The sequence below is a fragment of the Callorhinus ursinus genome, unplaced genomic scaffold (genome assembly GCF_003265705.2).
Source record: "Callorhinus ursinus isolate GAN/ISIS: 27379988/994484 unplaced genomic scaffold, GSC_fseal_2.0 scaffold10, whole genome shotgun sequence".
Taxonomy (NCBI): domain Eukaryota; kingdom Metazoa; phylum Chordata; class Mammalia; order Carnivora; family Otariidae; genus Callorhinus; species Callorhinus ursinus.
Window position 1 is genome coordinate 19,825,453 of NW_027397072.1, and position 19,635 is coordinate 19,845,087.

Sequence of the window (19,635 nt, forward strand, 5' to 3'; positions counted from 1 at the left end):
ACACACAGACACACACAGACACACACACACAGACACACAGACACACACACACACAGACGCAGACACACACAGACACAGACACACACACACAGACACACACAGACACAGACACACAGACACAGACACAGACACACAGACACACACACAGACACACAGACAGACACAGACAGACAGACAGACAGACAGACACACACACACACACACAGCCTCAGCGACCGGGCGGAGGAGCCCGGACTGCCGCATGGGGGATTTTGTAGGAAGCAAGGTGCTGGATCTCCCATTTTGGAAGATCCTGAGGAGAGACTGGAGCAGGGCCACACACTGAGGTGATCGCAGTAACCCGGCACGTCCACACCAAGGCTGACCAGTGGGACTAGGGTAGACAGGACTGGTTAGGAGAGCCTGGGGTGCAGAATGAGCGGACTGGACCCTGGACTGGAGGTGGCTTATGGGAGGGAGCCGTCCAGGCTTCACGGCAGGTCACACGTGGTCAGGACTGACCTCTCGTTAATGTTGTCTGTTCGGAGGGTGTAGACCCGGTCAATGTGAGAAATGTGGAAGACAGGCTCATCGCTGGAAGGGTCTGTGGGCAGTTTCACCAAGACTTCATTCAGGAAAATGGGCTGAAAGAAGGCCAAAACACAGGCTGTGAGATGGGCCGGAACCCTCCACCCGCCTACATCTCGGGAGAGCTTGGTTCCGAAGAGCCTTGCTGAGAAGCAGAGAAGGGTCGAGCTTCTCGAGTAGAGACTGTGTCCATTTTGTGGAAGAAAACATCTTGGGCAGATCAGAGGTTACTGAACTGGGGACAGGAGCTCTGAGTGTCCATGACTGCTCATGGGACAGGGTCTCTCCTCCACATTCCTACACTGAGCACTCGGCTCCAGCTTCGGTTTCACAGAGACCTGATGCTGAATGTGGACGGAGGTGGGATCACACGGCATGTTTGCCAGGGAGGAGGCCAGAATCCACAGCTGGGATCCAGCCGTCAGCTGCCAGAGGGCAGTGAGGGCCCAGCCACACTGGGGCCTCCTCCCTGGGACACGAGGAAGGGGGAGTGACCCGTCTGGAGACAGGTGTAGAGAGTCCCACGAGGATAAAGGCTCAGGCTGGGAAGGAGGTCCTCGAGGTGACAGAAACACCCCGTTATGCTCCTGATGCCACGGCCAGGAACGCAACACTTACCGTTTTATACATTTTGAACTGGGCATTGGACTTAGAGCTGAAAAGCTTCTCAGAGCCTGAGGAAACAGCAAACTGCTTGACCATGTAGGTCAGGAGCAGAAAGTCGTTGAAGAGGAATCCATGTAGCTCCTTATTGCTCTTGGTCTTATATAATTTCCCACTGTGCAGAAGCTTCCGGGGTCCCAGGCAGTTGGTGAGGGAGTTGAAGATAAGTTGCTTAAAGAGAAATTGTCGCTTTGTAAGTCCCGGCACAAACCATCCCCGTGCCCCTCGAGAGGCCCATGCCCTGGACCTGAGGGGTGCAGTGGTAGAATCTTCTAGTTGGGAATGTGGCTGTAATCATTCATCTTGACACAAAAGATTCTTGCACATTTATTTTTCTTCAGAGTTCAAACTGGCACCATGAAAATGATTACTCATATCCACAGAATATGGATTTACCAGCTGAATTCGAAGAATTCAAAAATATCCAATTTCTCTTTATAAGAAAGGGAGATGACACCCCAAGAAGAGGCAGGATGGTGAGTCCACAGGGGCTGGGCTGAGGCATATACTGTTCACCGTAGGGGAGGCCTGAACCCGGTTCCCCACCCAGAGCCTGCCTAGTGGCACCCAGCTCAGGCCCACAGGCCTCACCTCTGCAAGACCTTCACACTGAACATGCGCCTGGATCCACTCCAGCCGGTCTGAATTTTCTTTTTCCCGAACTCCTTCATTAACTTGGGAACAAAGCTCCTCTGCCCGCTCAAGAGCCAGCTTTAGGGAGGAATGGTCTACGTGATTCTCCAGGGTGTTCTCCAGAATCTGGAAAAGAGTGGGCTGCGTCATCTGGGAAGCAGAGCGTCACCCACCGGCCGCTGTATGTGCTGCGCGCTGGGCACCGGCTCTACAACAGTGAGATAACTGTTTGTCCTCGAGGAGCTCATGGCTCCAGAGTTCTTGGGGGGGACAGGGGACTCGGGTACAAGAGGGTGTGCCAAGTGCTACATGGATCAAGTGCCCTGAAACATGTGGGTGGCTGGTGGCTCTCTGGCAGGGTCTTGGTAATAGTACCTGTGTTGAAGGGAGCCTCCCTACGGCCCCCAGGCACTGAAGCCATGTATGTGCATTTAACCCAGCAGCAGGACTGGCTGCAGCTCTCCCAGTGTGCGCACTTGCTGCAGGGTGATGGCTTCTAACATTCTAGGGGCCACTGGGCTTTTTTAAGAATCTGAAGAAAGGAATGGATCCTCTGCTACGGGAAAAATACAATAAAATGATGTCATCGGCTTGTAGGAAAACATGTTGAGTTCACTCTGAAATGACTTCAAACCAATGCTACAAATGCAAAAGAAGAGAGGCTGGCACACACCTGTGTGGACCCTTGGGAAATGAGTGGCCCCATCAGCACATGGCTCCTGCCTGGACTCTGGTCATGTTGGGGCCACAGTCCTTTGTTTACAATTCCAAAATGGGACAAAGCCCTGAAAGTCTAAAGTGTTTTTAATATTCATTTGGTGGCAAAACCTGACCTAAACTGAAGAGAGGTATTTATTTATTCTACTTAAAAGTGATTATTCATGTATTTCACTGTAGGAATATTACTGTTTGGTTACAAATCCAGGCTTTGTTGTGATGTCAGATAGAATACAGTATTTGAATTACATTCTGAATTTTGAAACACATCTGGCTTAAAATATTTCAAGTAAGGGGCTGTGGATTACTGTGTATTAATGGGTCAGTTTGGTATCGTAACTGTAACATAAGGTCCATAATGAGTTAACGTGGCTTAGAGACCAACGGTCAAGGGATGATCAATAAAAGTAACAGTCTTATATTATTTTTGCTGTTTTTCTTTGTAAGATGATTAAAATCATATCCGTGATAACTTGTGGAAAAATGCTTTGTAAAGTGCGCCTGCTCCTTAGAAGGTATGTTGGCTCAAGAGGCTCACATAGCTGATGTTAACAGATGGATGGAATTTTAGGACTGTTGAGTTAGCAAGCTGAGGTGGGGTAAGGCAAGGGGCTGGTGATGAGCTCTGGTTAGGACATGCTGAGTCAGGACTCCTGAGATAATCTAGGTAAAGGGGTTTAGCTGGTAGGTGAATTCAAATCTTAGCAGAAAGATTGGAGTCCAGGGTTGTCCTAACAGTGGACTCTGGGCTCAAGCCAGGCTCCACAGCTGCAGACCTAGAGGGTGACTGCCCTGCCCAGAAAAACACACTCCTGACTCTGAGAGGACAGGGGAGTTTCCTGGGGGAGGGGGAGGGGAGGATGGGTCACCAGGTGACACTGGATGGCTTTTATTTGCCTACTGTGGACTGCATGTGCGTGTTCACATGAGCGTGCGCACACACGGCGCCTGGCCCCTCAGACCGTGAGGTGGGGCTGGCTGGCACTCTCACAGGCCTGCTGGGGAGGGCTCCGTGGCCCCCTATGGCCCCGCTCTGTCCCAGCCAGGGCACTCACACTTCTGATGAGGAGAGGGTAGCGGGTGATCCTCTGCATGGGCTTCAGCAGGAAGCTGGAAAGGGGCATTCCTTTACATCGAGGGTCAGATGCCAACTTCTGCAAATAACCGAGAGGCTCATGAGGAAATCACAGCTTCAAGGAAAACAAAGGAAACACTGACTGTACTCCTGATGTCGACCACCTTTTAGATTTCTCATTTCTCTTAAAAACTCAGGATTCAAGGGGCGCCTGGGTGGCTCAGTAATTGTCTGCCTTTGGCTTGGGTCATGATCAGGGTCCTGGGATCGAGCCCCACATCGGGCTCCTTGCTCTGCAGGGAGACTGCTTCTCCCTCTGCCACTCCCTCTGCTTGTGCTCTCTCTCCTTCCTCTCTGATGAATGAATAAATAAAATCTTAAACAACAACAACAACAACAACTCAGGATTCAAAATGAGACGTATCAGATTAACAGCAGGGGTATCTCCCCTCATTTGGTCAAGTCAGGAGATGCTTTCCAGCTCTTTCTCACGTGGATTTGTGCCTGTGCCATCACTCTCTCCTTTGCTTCCAGAACCACTGACAGCTGTCTTCCCAGCCGGCTCCTTCCCGATCCTCACTTCTTTCTCCTCTACCGGCTCATAACCGTAGGTGCTGCCCGAGACCCCGTGCAGCCGAGTCCTGAAGCATCACCCAGACCCTCTCTGGAGCTCCAGGCTGGCCGCATTACTCTCCCCCGACCTGGATCTCCGACTCAGTACCTCAGTATACCCCAAAGTCCTCCTCTTCCTTCACGAAAGCCTTCTCTTCCACCTCCGTCCCTGAGTTGGTAGCACCATTCTGCCCCCACCCACCTTCCCTCCACACACCTGGGAGTCACCTTCCACCCCAATCTGTCTTCTAAATAGCTCTTGATTTCCCCTGCCTCTGCCTGCCCGTTGTCTCTGCTTTAGTAGAAACCATCACTACCATTTACTGAGCACCCACATGTGCCAGTCATGAATGTATTAGCCTTGGCTACTGTTCCTTCTGCTCTCTCGTCACTTAATTCACACTCCTTTCTGAAGACTCACATTATGCCTCTTCTTGGCTAGCCTCTCCCCTTCCTTGACGCCTTCCCTCCTTTTCAGTGATTCTTCTTGAGCCCCCACAATAACCTGTGGATGCCTTTATTGTAACACCACCTCTGGACTGGGTAAGACAGGTAGATCACACTGGAGGTGTCTCCATGACCTTGCACTGTTAGCCCCAGGAGACTGAGGACCACAACTTACTTGCTTCTACTCCTATTATTAATATAGTACCTGAATAAAGTAGCTAGTATTCTTGGATGACCATTTTTTATTTTTATTTTTTGATGACCATTTGTAATGACTGAAAAGCATATTTACTTTAATTTACCTATTTCCTACTATGAGATATTAAAACTGCTCCCTCCTTTTGTTTTTGGATATATCTATATATGTTGCTATAACAAGAATCTTCATACTTTTTATTTCTGTATTTTCTGAGACTTTTTAAAAAGTTACATTTAGGGGCGCCTGAGTAGCTCAGTTGGTTAAGCGTCTGCCTTCGGCTCAGGTCATGATCCTGAGGTCCTGGGACTGAGTCCTGCACTGGGCTCCCTGCTCAGCGGGGAGCCTGCTTCTCCCTCTGTCTCTGCCGCAGGCCCCCCCGCACCGTCCCCTGCTCATGTGCTCTCTCTCTCTCGCTCTCTCGCTCTCTCTCTATCTCAAATAAAAAAAATCTTTAAAAAAATAAATAAAAAGTTACATTTAGAACAAAGCTTATTGCTAGATTTTGTTTTTAATATAATGTAATCAACACAATGCCGTTCATTATGAGACCATAAACTTATTTATCCTTACTATTGTTACAGTTGTGATGACGCTGATATACCCTACTTACATTGCTACTGTCATTACTATTTGGAAAATTTAAAAAATCTTTTACTTACGCTTTAGAAGGTAAACATCCAATTATTTTTTAAAAGATTTTTACTTATTTTTTAAGATTTTATTTATCTATTTGATAGAGAGAGCAAGAGAGCACAAGCAGCGGGAATAGTAGAGGGAGAGGGAGAAGCAGGCCCACCGCGGAGCAGGGAGCCCGATGCGGGGCTCGATCCCAGGACCCCGGGGGGTCATGACCTGGGCCGAAGGCAGCCGCTTAACCGACGGAGGCGCCCCTCTAGTGTTAATTCTTACCAAGGGCTTGTTTTTAATTTGCAGCCACGGTATCATGGAGCCGATTGTGTCCTCTTCTCCGTGGTTTCTGGACACTTTGAGGACATCGGGGTGCACTTGGAGCACATGGACAGAGTCACACATGTGCGTTTATGTAGTGACCTAAGTCCCAATGTTGCGCATCTCTCATTTCCTTTTGTCCCACCGTATTCATCCACTGACAACATTTTATTTTATCTTGTTGCTTTTTATGTATTTGAGTAAGCTATTTTATACTCTTTCTGGAATGAGATGGATACAATTTACAAATTTAATATATTTTACAAATTTAATAAAGTGACATTCTAGATATTTTTGGAGTATAAAGTAGCTGATTTAATAGGCTTTAATACTACTCTCCTAATAGATGGGCAAAATCATGGTCCCAGTGCCAAGAAAAGTCAACTGGACATGGAAGGTAACTCAAACACTCAGAATAGTCTTTGCCATATTGGTGTTTCCCTTGGAAAGTGGTGGGACGCCCTGCCCCGTGCCGAGCGTCCTGACAGTGCAGGGTCCGTCCCCACCTCCAGGCTCGGAACGGGGCTGGCCTGCCCATGATCCCAGAATGGAGTTACCTTTAAAAATTCCTTGAAATCCGTGTCTTCATCTGTCTTCTGCTGTAACAGAGCTGCTCCATTAAGCTGACAGCTACAGAAGCGGATGTAAGCCTGCATGTGGGACAGCTCGGCAGCCAGGATGTCCCCGATCATCTGCACGGGCATCTTCTCTCCTCCAGTCTTCTTCCGGACCCGCAAGGCCCTGCAACCAACACACTCTCACTGTCTGTTTCTAGTGAATGTCGTCAGTAAATAAGGGATGAACATCGTCACAAACTAAAGGTAATGAGAACCAGTGAGTTACCTAAAAACCTGGCACTGGGAGGGGAGAGTCAGGAGGAGGCGGCAGCTGGGGCCTACGTTCTGCTGGCCAAGCCAACCTGGGCGCAATGTCAGTAAAGAAGAGTAAGACAATGAACTCTACCCACGTGGGTATCTCTAGGTCCTTGCAATTGTTTGGGATTCATCTTCGTTTCTTAGCAAAGTTCCTTTAGAAAAATTCTAACTCGTTCTCAGCTGAACCAAGAAGAAAGGAATTTTGTACACTCGGTAGGGGAAGGAGGGAGCAGAGCAGGGGCCTCACAGAGGCCAGGTGTGGGGGCAGAGGTGAGCGCGGTCCTCAGGAGAGCTTCTGTGCCCCAAGGAGGGCAGAGACTCAGCACCGACTGGGCGCGCTGACCGCCCCCCCCCCCCCCCCCCGAGGCTGCCCTCACAGGCGCGGGGGATGGGAAATCAGCCCAAGGAATGGGATCTCACACGGGGACTGAGGAGACTGCCAGACCAACCAGTATGTCTGGGGCACACGCTACAGCTTCTCTCCTACTCTGACTACCCAGTACAGTCAAGTATATTTTGAAATCTTATGTTAATATACTGTTTATTTTAGGATTTAATTTTTTCTTTGTTTAATCAAAGAATCAAATTTTCTTTGTTATATTTCTTGACTTCAATAATTACGTATTTTACAGTTACAGGGCATTTCCTAAAATGACAATAAAATAAAAAGCTTGAGGGAGCAGAGGACAGTTGCAAGTTCCTTTGCTAAACAGCCCTGCAGGGAGTTCTGTGGGGAAGTCCTAATCCTGGGGGCTGGGGGTGTCCACTGCAGGGGCAGGTGCTGCTCACAACTCACTTCAGTAGCTTCGTGTTAGACATGATGAGCTCTTTCCAGTTTACAAAGATCAAGGCCATTTCCCCTTCAGTGAGAAAGCCTGACTCCACCATCCGTTTCTGAAAAACCTAAATTCAAGACACAAGAAATAAGTTAGCTTAGGTGTGAATACACAGGCTATGTGGTCTGAATCAAACAGTATCTTCACATACTGAAACTAATATGATCATGATGTTTTTAAATAAGCCTCCTTATGATTGCTAAACTTCCCCCCCCCCATTTTTATTTAAATTCTAGTTAGTTAATATAGTGTAACATTGGTTTCAGGAGTAAAATTTGATGATTCGTCACTGTTGATTGCTAAATTTAATTTAATTTAATTTATTTATTTGAGAGAAAGATTACAAGCATGGGGGGTTGAGGGGCCGAGGGTGAGGGAGAGAGAGAAGCTCAAGCAGACTCCCCGCTGAGCATGGAGCCTGACACAGGGCTCAATCCCACGACCCTGAGATCATGACCTGAGCTGAAACCAAGAGTCAGATGCCCAACCGACTGAACCACCCACGTGCCCTGATGGCTAAATTTTAAATTGCATGATTTCCCTACTGCTTGCTATTTGGGTTCTTCTTAGGGCTAATACTTTCTTTCTTTCTTTTTTTTTTTAAAGTAGGCTCCATGCCCAACATGGGACTTGCACTCACAACCCTGAGATCAAGAATCCCATGCTCCACCGACTGAGCCAGCCATTATTAGGATTAATTCTAAGGACCAGGTCCAGTAGCCTCATCAATAAGAGCAGATTCTCATACCTACCTCCTAGGGAGATGAAGCAGGTTAAATGAAACCACGTGCATAAAGCACCCGCACCCCGTAAAAGCTGCAGAATTGAGGGGCTGGGCACCCCAGAGTCCTGGAAGCAGTTTGTGAGAGGTTCAGCAATAGAAAAAGTGATGACTTATACAGCCCCCAAGCAGATGTGGATTTCAGAAGCTGGCTGACTGAGGGGAAATGATATCCTACATCTATCTTCCGCAACACTGAAGGATTTACAAAGCTGATATGTATGTATTTGCACATGCCTGTGTGTGCGTGTGCACACGGGTGTGGGTGGGTTCTGAATGAACTTCATATATGATGCAGGTCAAGCGGAATCAGCTGTTATTATTATTGGTTTTTAAAGATTTATTTATTTATATTTTAGAGATGGTCAGGGGAAGGAGCAGAGCAAGAGAATCCTAGGCAGACTCAACACTGAGTGCAGAGCCCGAGGCAGGGATTGATCTCATGACCCTGAGATCATGACCTAAGCAGAAATCAAGAGTCGGCCCCTCAGTGGACTGAGCCAGCCAGACGCCCCTCAGCTATTATTATTCCAAGGGCACTCATGAAGAAATAAAGGCTGAGAGTGTGATTTGCTCAAGGTCACAAACCTAGAACACAGAGGAGCCAAAAAGAAAACGCTAGTCTTTTTGATTCTAATTGGTTTCCACTAAACAACTGGGATTCCTAGCGAATGACTTTAAAAGCCTTAAGGAAACTGTGAAGTTATCTGAGACAACCCTACTCATGTGTGATCTTTCTGAGATACACACGACACGACAGCCTATTAAAGTCATTCGCTGGCCCTATGATAAGACGCAGACTCCTTCTCGAGGTTCACCACGCCTGTGTGGTCTGCCCTGCCAACTTCACCAGTCTGGCCCTGACTACTTGACCCTCCAGCCACATGGGACTACCTGCAGGACACTAACTCCCTGGCACATGCCTTCCCACTTCTATTTCCTCTTCCTGGCGTGGAAAATTCATTTTTGTCCTTCTGGTTTGTCCTGCCTCTCCTTTGTGGCAGGGGTGGTCAGCCCTCTCCGGGCCCCCACCCCACTGTTCTGTAGCTGTCTGTCTGTCTCTCCACATGACTGTGAACTCCTTGAGGGCAGGAACTTTCTCTTTTCCCTCTGTTCTCCAGCACAGTGCTTTTTGCACATGATAGGTCTTCAGTTACTGTTTATTTACTGAGTTGTGTTGAACACGGATTCAAAGAATTCAGCTAACAGTGTTAAGAACTGGACATCTCTAAACCTTCACAGTTCCAAAATCAGAGCGAAGATGTCAGGATCCTCTGACGGGAACGAGCCTGGAAAAGTGGTGGATCTGCTCCAAGGGGCCGGGAAAGGACAGGGAAAGCACCTGGTGGTCTGTTCTTTCACCTGCCAATGAACGGATGTTCCTTTGTTTATTCATTCCATTCACTTGCCTCAGGGAGATTAAGCAGAGGAGGATGGTCCGGCCCCCGGGGAACCTCCCTGGGGACGATGGTCCGGCCCTCGGGGAACCTCCATGGGGATGGCGATAAGAATGCCTGGCCTATGAACAGTGCTTTCGCCCTAAGTCCCTGGCCCTGACGTGACCCCTTGCTCCTCAGGCAAGGGCAGGTGGGCAGGGTGGGAATAGCCAAGGTGCAAGTGGTGTAGTGACTGGTGTGAGTGGGGCAGGCATGTGGCCCCTGTTCACGCTCTGCGCTGGAGTCCGCCAAGTACTTCCACAGCCATTTATAACCTTTTAGCACTGTGATCTGACCAGCAGCAGGGCTGATACTCGGAGGGGTTAATAATAAGACAGGCTTTTCTTCTAGGCCACTTTCCAGGCCAGAGAAGTACGGACATAAACACACATAATTCATTCAGTGCTGATGGGAAGGCCTGCAAAGGGCCAGCCTGAGTTTCGGGGATGCAGGCTGAAGGATACACGTCCCTGCTGTCAGGAACTCACAGCCTTGCGGGGAAGAGAGACATCACCAACTGGGAAGTGCGCCAGAGCGTACTTGTGAGCAGGACTAGTGTGCCGGGTCTGGAGGTCCCAGCTTGCGCGCAGGGTGGGCAGGCCTTGCTGGGGGTGGATGGAGAAGGATGCAGCCTCCACTCCATGCCTCCAGCGAGGTCCTGGCCAGGCCCTATGCTGCACCTGCTGGGGACACGTGTTCTCTTCGCTGGCTTATTTATTTAACTGGGCTTCTCATCTGAGGGCCTTGACACATTTAGTGGGAACTAGGAGCCACGGAAACAAGTCTTATTTTGTTTACTCAAACGCAAACCATTTTTAAGTGTTACTCTAACGGCCATTACTGGCTCAGAGGTCCCTGGGAACATTAATCAGCACCACCGGTAAATACATTGCAACTGGGAGATATTTGACAATGTGGTCCGATTTGGTTTTCTAAACTGATACAATCGTTAGATGAACACTCCCACTGTTTCACAACCCCTTTGGAAATTGCAGGGTTTATGAAGATGCCCAGTGTTAGAAGAGCACAGTAAACACAGGTGAAAATGTGAGGTAGATAAAGTTTGCTTTCATCCTTCCCCCCGACTTTGTCCTTCCCGGATGGGGCCTCTATCACGTCCAGCGGAGACATCTCTTGCTCTCTCCACTCTGAATGACCTAATCTGGGGGAGGAGTTTGACTTCTTCAGGCACCCTCCCGTGGGCACAGAAAGCGTTTTGAGGCCGTGGGAGCTCCTGCCACTACTCGCGAATTCACACATCAAAGGTGACACCTGAGACCAAGGCCCACCGCCCCTGCAGGCTCGGCCCTCACCTCCACGACCAGCTGAAGGTCGTCCACGTACCGCTCTTCAGTCTGAATCAGCTCGTGAATATAGCCCTGCCTCTTCCTCTCCACTGGCTGCATGGTGTCCAGGCTCTGGAGATCAGCACACCCTACGGAAAGACAGGGTACGGTTCAAAACAGTCTTTTCGTCTTTGTAGGAAACGGACATTTATCAGCAGATGTGCTGGGTGCCTTGAAAAAGCCGCGCAGCTTTCCAAAGAGTGCCCGACGGGCCGCAGAGTAGCGCACACCTGCGGAAAGCCGCCCGACCCCCCAGGCAGCAGACAGCAATGCCTGGAACATCTCAATGCCGTCCTATCTTCTTTTCCAAATAAATGGCAGGATTAAGGATTTTTAGACATGGCCTCAGAGAAAGCAGAACTGTATTGAACTTGTGAAGAATCTATGCAGTTCTCATCACTTCAGGACATTTTTGAAGAGACTGACATGATTAAATCAATCAAATGCTTGAGACCAGTGTTTTCCAGATTGCCGGTCACAAGCCATCCGTGGAATCTTCTATCAATTTTGTTTTTAAAAATGTGGGTTAGGCTCTCTCTCAAATAAAATCTTAAAAAAAGGGGGTGCTCCTGGTGGCTCAGTCAGTTAAGCATCTACCTTCGGCTCAGGTCATGATTTCCAGGGTCCTGGGATCGAGCCCCGCATTGGGCTCCCTGCTCAGCGGGGAGGGAGTCTGCTTCTTCTTCTCCCTCTGTCCCAACTCCTGGCTTGTGCTCTAATAAATAAAATCTTAAAAAGAAATGTGGGTTAGGGGGCCCCGGGTGGCTCAGCTGGTTGAGCTTCCGACTCTGGATTTCAGCTCAGGTCATGATCTCAGGGTCATGAGACTGGGCCCTGCGTCGGGCTCCACCCTCAGCGAGGAGTCTGCTTGAGAGTCTCTCTTTCCCTCTCTCCCTCCCCTTTCTCTCTCAAATAAATAAATAAATAAATCTTTAAAACTGTGGGTCAGGCTTAGCATTAAAACAAACAAACAAATACAAACTATCTTGAGCACAGCATTGGTAAGTATTGTTCTGTGAACACTTTTAGTTAGATATGTAGAATATATTTCTGACTGTTAAAAAATGTTTGAGGAACATCTAGATTTCTCAAAGTAAAGTGTTACAGTTAGGAAGCCTGAAATTCCCAGGATCCAACAGTTCCCAACAAGACCACTGCCTTCACCCACTAGAACAAAGAACTGGTTCTGGGACACCGTGGCCGTAAGACCTTGAGGGGAGTCCCCAGCAGCCTCGTATCAGGGCAAGCGGTACCGCATTCACTTTGGATCAATTTACAGGCACATGGGAGCTGAACTGAATGTCAGTCTGTGAAGGGACATCATTCCAGAATTGCTTGGTACGTAGCTGAGGGCTTGCTTTATGCACAGTGACAGGGGACTACCTCAGGTAGCCCTTCCTCAGACCAAAAGAAAGAGGAGGTAGGTACCCAGCAAGCTACAACATGAAGGAGACAGAAAGCTGAGTGAGGCGTGGATGACCCTCGAGGCTGAGGTAACCATGAAGGGCAGCAGGTGGACGGCGTAACCCTGTCCCGGCCTTCATCATGGGGCAGGTGGGGGCCAATCCAGAGGCACTGCTCGGGGATGTGCTTCTGTGGCACTGGGAACAAACACATAAAGCCACAGAGGCAGAAAATGCAAGGATCAGACTGGGCTTTTCAGGGCAGTTTCTCTTTCTGCTTGCCTTTGAGGTTTTATATGTTTTGTATAGACTTGGGCTAACAGTTCTAAAGAAGACAACTGGTCTATTTTCTGCATATGTTGCCAACAGCTTTAAAAAAATTCTTCTCACAGGAAAACAGAAATAGAATAAGGCAGGTTGTGTTTGGTGCTTTCAAGAAGACATCATGGGGCCACTGTCATGTTCAAAATTACCCAGCTTTTCTGGGGATCGGATTGTTCTGTTCTGCTGGGGGGAACGCCAGGTGTTCTGACCCCATAGAGCTAATACTGACGCCTGTCTGACTAGGTTGTGTGTAGCAGGGGGGCTGGAGGGGAGATGTTGATGGTGATGCGACCCAGGATCACGGGTCAGAGTTACCAGCTGACTGGGATGGAAGCCATTGGAAGCGGTTCTAAGTTTCTGAGGTGACTGCACCTCTTACACTCGTGTTTATAGATTTCAGCCATTCACCTTCTGCCACATCCACATTCCACCTCTGCTTTCCATAATGCTTCTCTGTAAATTTACGCATGCTGGACTTAAATATGTAGGGAATCATGGGTTTTATGTACTGATTATGTTTCTTCTAATACTCACTAAGATAAATACATAACCATTAGAATAAAACAAGTCCTCCTATGCGGCGCCTGAGTGGCTCAGTCGTTTAAGCATCTGATTCTTGATCTCAGCTCAGGTCTTGATCTCAGGGTCATGAGTTCAAGCCCTGCATTGGGCTCAACGCGTGGAGCCTGCTTAAAAAACCAACCAACCAATCAACCAACAAGTCCTCCCAGCTACTATTTTGTGTGCCATCATGTTGTGTACCATGGGGAGATGTGTATCACACTTTGGGAAACAATTTACAGTAAAACCCACAAGCATCAGCCTATCTGCTCTGTACCTTGGAATAAGAGGAAAAGTCTCAGATATTTTATCATTTTTTAAAATTAATTAATTTATTTTAGAGGGTGGGGAGGGGCAGAGGGAGAATGAGAGAGAAACCCAAGCAGACTCTGTGCTGAACGCAGAGCCTGATGTGGGGCTTGATCTCACGATCCTGAGATCATGACCTGAGCTGAAACCAAAGGTCAGAATCTCAATCGACTATGCCACCCAGGCACCCCTATTTTATCATTTCTAAGGCAGCAACATACATGACATTACTTTTATCAGGATGAATGTAGGGACTATCCTTATACTCCACTTCTAACATACCCCTTGGCATTTCATTACAATGGTTCTTAAACTTTTATTCTCTTCAAGTTTCCAACTTGACCCCAACCCTCACTTTCAGATGTTCTTACCTTTGATGTCAGGGAAAAGAAATAAAGGCATGGCAGTCCTCTTACTTCTGCACTTCATCTCCCTGCTCACTCACCCCTGTACTTCCTTCCTATGTCAGGGGATGAGGAGATCCTGTTTCTTCCTGAAGCCGGCATCCTTAACTGACCCCCTCCTTTGGACTCCTTGCTGTCCTCTCCCCCACACTGTCCAACATGTTAGCCATTAGCAACACAAATGCTATTGAGCATCTGAACCGTGGCCAGTCCAAACAGAGAAGTGCTCTAAGTGTAAAACACACGCCAGATGTCAAAGACCTGGTACAAAAAAATCCAGAACATAAAATGATGCATTAATAATTCTTGTGTTGACTGCCTATTAAAATGGCAATATTTTGGATAATACTGAGCTAGGTAAAAAGGTTATTCAAATTAATTTCATGTTTTACTTTTTAAAATGTGGCTTTTGGAAAATTTTAAATTACATATGGGCTGCATTTGTGACTTTACGTTATTTTTCTATTGAACAGCTCAAGCCAGCTGGAACATTCTTTATGTTCCTTCCCTAACAGAGTGTTTTAGTGGCTTCTGCTCTTTGCAGAATAAAGTCTTAGCTCAGTAGCACAGGGCTCCAGAGTCTCCATAATCCACCCATGGCCTACATTTGCAGCCTCACCTTTGACCACATAGCCTGCCTGTTAGCCACCCTGGCCCGGGCTCAGTCCTCATAATGTGCTGTACATGCCATATTCACTGCCCATGGCTCTCTTATCCACACAGAGCCATCTTACTAACCTGTACAGCTCAGGTGACCCTACTCTGGGGAACCCTTCCCATCCCTGCCTCACTGACCCCCAAACTGCCTCTTTTTTGTGCTTCCAGACTAGTTTGCATCTGTATTCAACATTTTACACAATGTAACCAGTGGTGTAGTTCATCTCTATATAGTTAGTATGTCTGTCTCTCCCACTGGAGGTCAGGGACTGTATCTCCCACAGTTCTATAATATCAAATTTAACACAGTGTTTTGACCAGGAAATATTTGTCAAACGGTAGACTATTGGGTTGGTCCCCAGACCTGTTTCTCACCTTTCCTCTGCTCTGTACTGCAGGAAAGCCAACCCCACAGGCTGCTGGTATAAGCTCCTGTTGCAGTTGGCTTCTGCCCAGGTTTGGCCAAGGAGAGGAGGCTCTGGAAGGAGACTACAGGGCTAACTGGGAAAACAATCCTGCTAGAAAAGTGAGAGGACAGAAGAGCTTTTAAGTCTTCTGGGTAAAGAAGCAAAGAATTGCTGGGTTTGCATCGCACATAAATTTGGAGTACAAGAATTCCAAAACTGATGGATTAACAGAAAAATTGTACCTGGCTGGTGATACCCTTAGTGTGCCTGGCCAAAGAAAATGTACAACTATCCAGAGGGTCTCTCTCACAACCTTGGTCCCACAGGATTTCCATGGGAAAACCATCTCACTAAAGATGAACTCAAAGTAAAAAATTACAAAAAATAAGGAATGATCCACCAAAAATAAAAAAATGACTAGAAAGAACCCTAAGAGGGGCACCTGGCTGGCTCAGTTGGTAAAGCGTGCAACTCTTGATCCTGGGGTTGTGAGAAACTCAGTTGGGAGCCAAAGTGACCTGCAGGACTGTCCTTGTGAGGTAGGGAGGCTGTGGGCACAGAGTCGGGAGAGAAGCAAACTCCACACCAGGCACCCCAGGCACAGGGGACTCTCCCTGGGAGGACAAATCCCCATAACATTTGGCTTTAAAAACCAGAGGGGATTAACTTTGAGAGTTCTTACAACTTAAGTTCTTACAATCAGTGGGGCTTAACGTCTAGAACTTCAAAAATCAGTGGGCACAGCTGTGGGAGAGCCAGAGGGTGACAGAAAACTGAGTCCCCTCCCTTAAAGAGAACAGTAACAAACAGCCCTACTGAGAAACAGCACAGAAGAAGCAGTTTGAAAAATGCTTGGGATATATGGGAAGGAGATTTATTTACTAATCTCAGAACGTATGTTAGGGGGACAGGGATCTTTGGGAGACTTCTCCAAGAGCAAAGGAGCTGGTAGGACTATTTCTCTCTCCTGACCCCCAGCCTAGACATATGAACACTTGTGGGAATCAGTGCATTGCAAACATTCTCCATCTAGCTTGCTAACACCAGGTGCCCTGCCCCTGTGTTCTCCTGTGGACCCACCCCTCCAACCTGGCCTTGACAGAAATCCATCCAAAGCAGTGCCACAAACATGGCAGTGTGCAAGCAACCCCGAGAGGGGTCAGCACCACCCCAGAGTGACTCCTGCCCCAGGAAGAGGGAAAGAAAACCACATATACCAGTTCCACTTTGGCCCCAGGAGTGAGTAGGGGCAGACATCTAGCCTGACTGCAGCCCTGCCCACCAATGAAAGCTTCTCAGGGGACAACACAGGGAGAGCACTCTACAGTTCAGTGCTATTGCAGCTCTAGTCAATGACCCAATTTAAGCACAAGGTGGCCCCAGACTGGCCCACTAACAACAGGGACTAAACCCTGCCTACAATGGGCAGAGACAGCCACTGTAGACACCTGGACTGAAGGCAAATGCAGCTCAGCTATACCAGTAGGTTCTGGTGAACAGGGGAAATTGTACTGCAGAGCACCACATGACCTCTCCTTCATAATGCCACTACTTTCGAGAGTTAACTTTCTTAACATATAGAAACAGACGCAGAGAGTTAGATAAAACAAGGAGACAGAGGAATATGTCCCAAATGAAACAGCAGGACAAGGTCATAGCAAGACAGCTAAATGAAAGAGAGATAGGTAATATGCCTGACAGAGAATTTACACAGAAAGAACCAGTGAGAGATGAAGAATTCAATAACTCAAGTTAAAAATATACTAGAGGGAATAAAGAATAGACTAGAGGAAGCAGATGAATGGATTAGTGACCTGGAGGGCAGAGTAATGGAAAGTAATCTAGCTGAACGGGAGAAAGGAAAAAGAGTAATAAAAATGAGAATAGAGTGCTTGCTTTGGCAGCACATATAATGAAAGTGGAACGACACAGAGAAGATTAGCATGGCCCTGTGCAAGGATGACATGCAAATTTGGGAGGCGTTCCATATTTTTGACAAGTATCATATGATCTCACTGATATGAGGAATTCTTAATCTTAGGAAACAAACTGAGGGTTGCTGGAGTGGTGGGGGGTGGGAGGGATGGGGTGGCTGGGTGATGGACACTGGGGAGGGGATGTGCTATGGTGAGCACTGTGAATTGTATAAGACTGATGAATCACAGACCTATACCTCTGAAACAAATAATACATTATATGTTAAAGAAAAGGGGGGGGAATCCCAGAAGGAGAAAAGAGAGAAAAGGGGGCAGAATATTTATTTGAAGAAATAATAGCTGAAAACTTCCCAAATCTGGGAAACAGAAATCTAGATCCAAGAGGCACAGAGAGGCTCCAACAAAATCAACCCAAGAAAGTCCACACCAAGACACACAGTAATGGTAAAAAAGTAGTGATAAAGAGAGAATTTTAAAAGGAGTAAGAGAAAAGAAAACAGTTACATACAAGGGAAACCCCATAAGGTTATGAGCTGATTCTTCAGCAGAAACTTTGCAGGCCAGAAGAGAGCAGCATGATATATTCAAAGTGCTTAAAGAAAAAACTGGCAACCAAGAATATTCTATCCAGCAAGGCTATCATTCAGAATAGAATGAGAGATAAAGAATTTCCCAGAAAAACCTAAGTTAAAGGAATTCATGACCAATGAACCAGCCTTAAAAGAAATGTTAAAAGGGACTCTTTGAGTGGAAAGACCATAAGCAGGAATAAGAAAAGTAGGAAGCAAAAAAGCATTAAAATTAAGTGACTCTATAAAAATAAAAATCAGTCAAGGCATTCACAAAATAAAAGGATGTAAAGTATGATACCATATACCTAAAACATGGGGAGAAGGGGTAAAAATTTAGTGCTTTTAAAATGGGTTCAAACTTAAGTGACCGTTAACTTAAAATAGACTGTTATATGCATAGGATGTTATATACAAACCTTACGGTAAGGAAAAATAAAAAACTGGTAACAGAAATGCAAAAAATAAAGAGAAAGGAATCCAAGTATAGAAAGCCAGCAGACTATGAGAGAAGACAGCAAGAGAAGAAACAGAGAATTATACAAAACAACCATAATAAAGTAACAAAATGGCAATAAGTAAGTACCTACAAAGAGTTACTTTGAATGTAAATGGACTAAATGCTCCAATTAAAAGACAGAGGATGACAGAATGGATAAAAAAGCAAGACCCATCTATGTGTTGCCTTCAAAAGACTCACTTCAGATCTAAAGACCATGCATACTGAAAGTGAAGGGATGGAAAAACATTTATCATGCAAATGGAAGTGAAAAGAAAACAAAACTTATATCAGACAAAATAGACTTTAAAACAGACTGTAACAAGAGACAAAGAAGGACACCACATAATCTTATAGGGAACAATCCAATGAGAAGATATAACAACTGTAAATATTTAAGTACCCAACATGAGAGCATCCAAATACATAAAACAGCTAATAACAAACATAAAGGAAGTAATCGATAGTAATAAAGTAATATTGGGGGACTTTAACACTCTACTTACATCAGTGGATAGAGCATCCAAACACAAGATCAACAAGGAAGCAATGGCTTTGAATGACAAAATGGCTCTAACAGATACATTCAGAATAGTCCATCTTAAAACAGCAGAACACACATTCTTTATAAGTGCACATGGAACATTCTCCAGAATAGATCACATGTTAGGCTACAAAACAAGTCTCAACAAATTAAAACAAAAACAAAAACAACTGAAGTCATACCATGCATCTTTTCTGACCACAATACTATGAAACTAGAAATCAACCACAAGAAAAAAATCTGGAAAGACACAAATACATATGGAGGTTCAATAGCATGCTACTAAACAATGAATGGGTCAACCAAATAATCAAGAGGGAAATAAGAGAGGCGCCTGGGTGGCACAGTTAGTTAAGCATCTGCCTTCGGCTCAGGTCATGATCCCAGGACCTGAATCTGCTTCTCTCTCTCCCTCTGCCCCTCCCCCAGCTCATGCTCTCCCTCAAATAAATAATTAAATCTTAAAAACAAGACAAAACCAAAACCAAAAAGGAAATAAGAAAGTACAGGGAAACAAATGAAAATGAAAACACAATGGTCTGAAATCTTTGAGATGCAGCAAAAGCTGTTCTAAGAGGGAAGTTCATAGCAATACAGGCCTACCTCGAGAAGCAGGAAAAATCTCAAATAAACAACCTAACTTTACACCTAAAGGTGTAAAATAAATAAAATAAAACCCAAAACCGGAAGAAGGAAGGAAATAAGAAAGGTTTGAGCAGAAATAAATGAAATAGAAACTAAAAAAATAATAGAACAGATCAATGAAACCAGGAGCTGTTTCTTTGAAAAGATCAACAAAATTGATAAAACTTTAGCCAGACTCATAAGAGAGAGAGGCAGAGAGAGAGAGAGAGAGAGAGAGAGAGAAGGAGAGAAGGAGAGGGAG

At 46.4% G+C, this 19,635-nt stretch overlaps 1 protein-coding gene and 1 non-coding gene across 12 annotated transcripts in view; one reads left to right on the forward strand and one right to left on the reverse strand.

The window, feature by feature from the left end:
• Positions 1–19,635, reverse strand: part of ITSN2 (intersectin 2) — a 137,823-nt gene that overhangs the window by 4,708 nt on the left and 113,480 nt on the right. For all 11 annotated transcript variants that reach the window (XM_073897048.1, XM_073897043.1, XM_073897047.1 and 8 more), the window contains 7 exons: positions 11,103–11,224; positions 7,533–7,639; positions 6,419–6,602; positions 3,636–3,734; positions 1,822–1,989; positions 1,186–1,401; positions 502–623 (listed from right to left, as the gene is read on the reverse strand). In XM_073897048.1, coding sequence (XP_073753149.1) covers positions 502–623; positions 1,186–1,401; positions 1,822–1,989; positions 3,636–3,734; positions 6,419–6,602; positions 7,533–7,639; positions 11,103–11,224 — 1,018 coding nt within the window. The remainder of the gene's footprint in view (positions 1–501; positions 624–1,185; positions 1,402–1,821; positions 1,990–3,635; positions 3,735–6,418; positions 6,603–7,532; positions 7,640–11,102; positions 11,225–19,635) is intronic.
• Positions 17,089–17,194, forward strand: LOC112821364 (U6 spliceosomal RNA). Its single transcript, XR_003207418.1, has one exon. It is a non-coding gene; the product is annotated as a U6 spliceosomal RNA (small nuclear RNA).